General features: G+C 34.5%; 1 protein-coding gene across 2 annotated transcripts in view; it reads left to right on the top strand.

Moving 5' to 3' along the window:
* Positions 1 to 165: 165 nt before the first annotated feature.
* LOC129572432 (uncharacterized) overlaps positions 166 to 3006 on the top strand; it is a 3819-nt gene continuing 978 nt past the window's right edge. Inside the window, exons 1-3 of one of the 2 annotated variants that reach the window (XM_055452400.1) lie at positions 166 to 1588; positions 2636 to 2762; positions 2826 to 3006. The exon at positions 2826 to 3006 is cut by the window's right edge and continues 978 nt beyond it. In XM_055452400.1, coding sequence (XP_055308375.1) covers positions 1216 to 1588; positions 2636 to 2762; positions 2826 to 2841 — 516 coding nt within the window. In that variant the 5' untranslated portion in view covers positions 166 to 1215 and the 3' untranslated portion in view covers positions 2842 to 3006. Of the gene's footprint in view, positions 1589 to 2378; positions 2577 to 2635; positions 2763 to 2825 lie in introns of those variants that run through there. The other variant, XR_008688444.1, reaches the window with a different exon arrangement.

The raw sequence follows: 3006 nt of genomic DNA, 5'->3' as shown, positions 1-3006 counted from the left end.
CCTCAATTTTTGTCAAAATTTTCTTGGAAAAAATTGAGGGCCAAAAACCAAACTTCTGCAAATGCGATCAACATGAAACTTTCAGAATTTTATTTTTTCTCCAAAAAATGAAACCTCAGAAAGTTTGAAGCCAATCAGAATCGATTAACGGGTACCTCCCATACAAAATTGTCCAAAAATCGGTAATTTTAGTCAAAATTTCAAAAAGATTGTATTCCACAATCTTAATTTTCTCCCAAAAAATGAAATCTCAGAAAGTTTGAAGCCAATCGGAGTCGATTTACAGATACCTCCAATACAAAAGTGTCAATTTTTTGAGGTTTTTCTTAGGGCAAGTACCACAGGGTCAAATCGAAAATGGCTCATCTTCGAACTTAAACTAAGTTTTTCGGATACAAAACTTTTGGGACTTTCAGATTTTGATTATCTCCATTATTTTTTGAGTTATCGTGTTAACAAACACCAACGACAACGACAACGACGGCACACGAACGGAAAAGTGTCTCAAAAAGTGGTTTTCTACGCGTTTCATGAGTTTTTATGATGATCTAAGCTAATTTTGCGAAAAAAGTTTTCGGGACCAATTCCTATACTTTCCCTTGACACGTTGTGTACGGAAAAGTAAAAGTGCAAAAATTGTGCAATTTTGGGACCTATTTAGATAAAATTTTGTTTCTGGGCACAATATGTGTAAGAATTGTGCACGATTTGGGAATAAATCTACTATGCACAATAATTGCACGTGTTTGGCTCATTGGGCGATAGTGAAAATGAAAGTCAAAATGTTGAATGTGAAAATTCAAGTATGGTTCAAAGTGACGACGAACTGGAATACGGAACTGAAAATCCAATTGAGCCAACCGTTCATGATCCGTTTTGCCTGATTCTTTTCTCGAAGAAATTGTAAAGTCAGGATTTCCACCGATTCCAAATCAACACACACCTTATCCAAAGACAAATGGTCGTAGTTTCAACGAGAGCATTTTTCATGTGAATCATATCAATGGCACACATTATAAGCGTGATTGGTTAGTTTACTCAAAAATCAGTGATTCAGTGTATTGTTTGGTTTGCGCTATATTCAATCGGAAAGCAAATTTATTTTGTGCTTCTGAACGTGGCTATTCAGACTGGTCCAATATTAATCGTGCTGTGGCCGGCCACGAGAACTCTTTCAAACACCGTTCTGCTTTCAAATCATGGATTGATTTCGGTATGCGATTAGAAACAAACCAAACAATTGATGCACACCAACAGAGAGAGCTAAATAAGGAAATCGACCACTGGAAACAAGTAATGAAACGTCTCATGGCTAGCGTTCAATTTTTGGCACAGCAATCACTTGCATTTCGGGGTCACACCAGCACATTATACGACAAAAACAACGGAAACTTTTTGAAACTTATTGAAATGCTTGCAAAATTCGATCCAATCATGGCCGATCATGTAAATCGCGCAACAACGACATCCAAACGACATTACTTATCAAACCGCATTCAAAATGAATTAATCGAATGTATGGCTTCCAGTGTGTTGGATTCAATAATAAGTGCTGTTAAGGAAAGCAAATACTATGCAATAATGGTTGGTATGGGATATTTTGGAATTATTATTTACAGATTTACATAGGATCGATTTTAGTAATAAAGGTAATTTTTGGGGCGGCATTTTGGGCATCTGCGTCGGGCGGCACATTTGCTTTGCACGCCACCGGTTCCAAGCCTTGAACCCATTCGAATGAATCCTGCAGAAAATTTTGATGCGGAGATTTCCAGGGGAAAATATCTGCTTAAATTAGCTCTAGATAAAAATATATGACGTTTACATCATTTTGTCAACAAAATAATTATTTTGATTCGTATATTCCTTATTCTATGTACATGTACATTTAAAAGGGTTAAAATGTGATTATTCGCTTAAACTACATCTTTCATTAAAATATGCTCATTATAATGTTCAATGTGTTCGAATTCGTAAATATAAATATTTCGGGATAATTCGTTACTATCAATGAATTTAAATTAATTTAGTTTTTTTTTAATATGAATTGGAACTTTGAAGTTTTTATATTCGATGCACGAATTTGATATTTTATGTTTGACAAATCGGAACGGCACCTTAAAAGATAAATTCACCTCACACCGCATCTAGATGTGAACGCGCTCATATATGTGAACATGTTGAGCACGATCTCCATTACATTTCATTGTTGTTGTGAAATACCGGCTTCTCTCACATGAGATTTCATTTGTATTTGACAGACCGTAAGAAAATCGGCGACAATTTAAATGTGATATTAGTTAATATCTCGTATCATAAAAAGAATAGTGAGAGAAGTAAGAAACGTAAAGACATTGTCTAATATTGCTAATCAAAAGAGGACTTATTCGTATTCCCAATTGATAAAATATTTCGGATACTTTGATTCCATTTGTGCTGTGACAGGTCGTAGGCAAATTGGCGATCAGGTTTTTGTTCCACGACATGTTTTTTATTCTTCACTCGGATTGACGGCTATTCGAATTTTGATTTGAACTGGAATTGTTCGTGAACGCATCAAAGAAATCTGAATTTAGGTAAACACATTCGAATGGTTTTTTGTTTAATGGAATTATTATTTGTTTTTATTCTATAGATTTTCATTCCAATTGCTTGCTTTCATCGTTTTCAAGTGGTTTCACAAATATTGTGTTGCAATTCATAGTTATTCCATTGAAAATCAGCGAAATTGATAATGGCCAAAATTTACGAAAGTTCAAAGGGTATGATTTTTTTCTTAAGGTTAATTTATTTGAATTAATGGTCCAATTTAAAACTCTTTTTAGTTACCGTCTACCTTAAGTCGGTTGAAATGAATGGAGAACTCATCAATTTTGACGCAAACAAAATAAGTGTTACAGTGAAAACTCCAGTTGTGCGATTGAAAAAAATTTCGGATGAGAAATTAGAAGAATTACTACAAATTCGAAAAACTGATACGTCAAAAGTGGTACAACGTGACGCAGA

The sequence above is a fragment of the Sitodiplosis mosellana genome, unplaced genomic scaffold (genome assembly GCF_009176505.1).
Source record: "Sitodiplosis mosellana isolate CC-2019 unplaced genomic scaffold, AAFC_SMos_1.0 Smas_scaffold_4950, whole genome shotgun sequence".
In the NCBI taxonomy this organism is placed as follows: Eukaryota; Metazoa; Arthropoda; class Insecta; order Diptera; family Cecidomyiidae; genus Sitodiplosis; species Sitodiplosis mosellana.
Note: the sequence above shows the minus strand (reverse complement) of the source record. Positions and strands in the feature narration are given on the sequence as shown.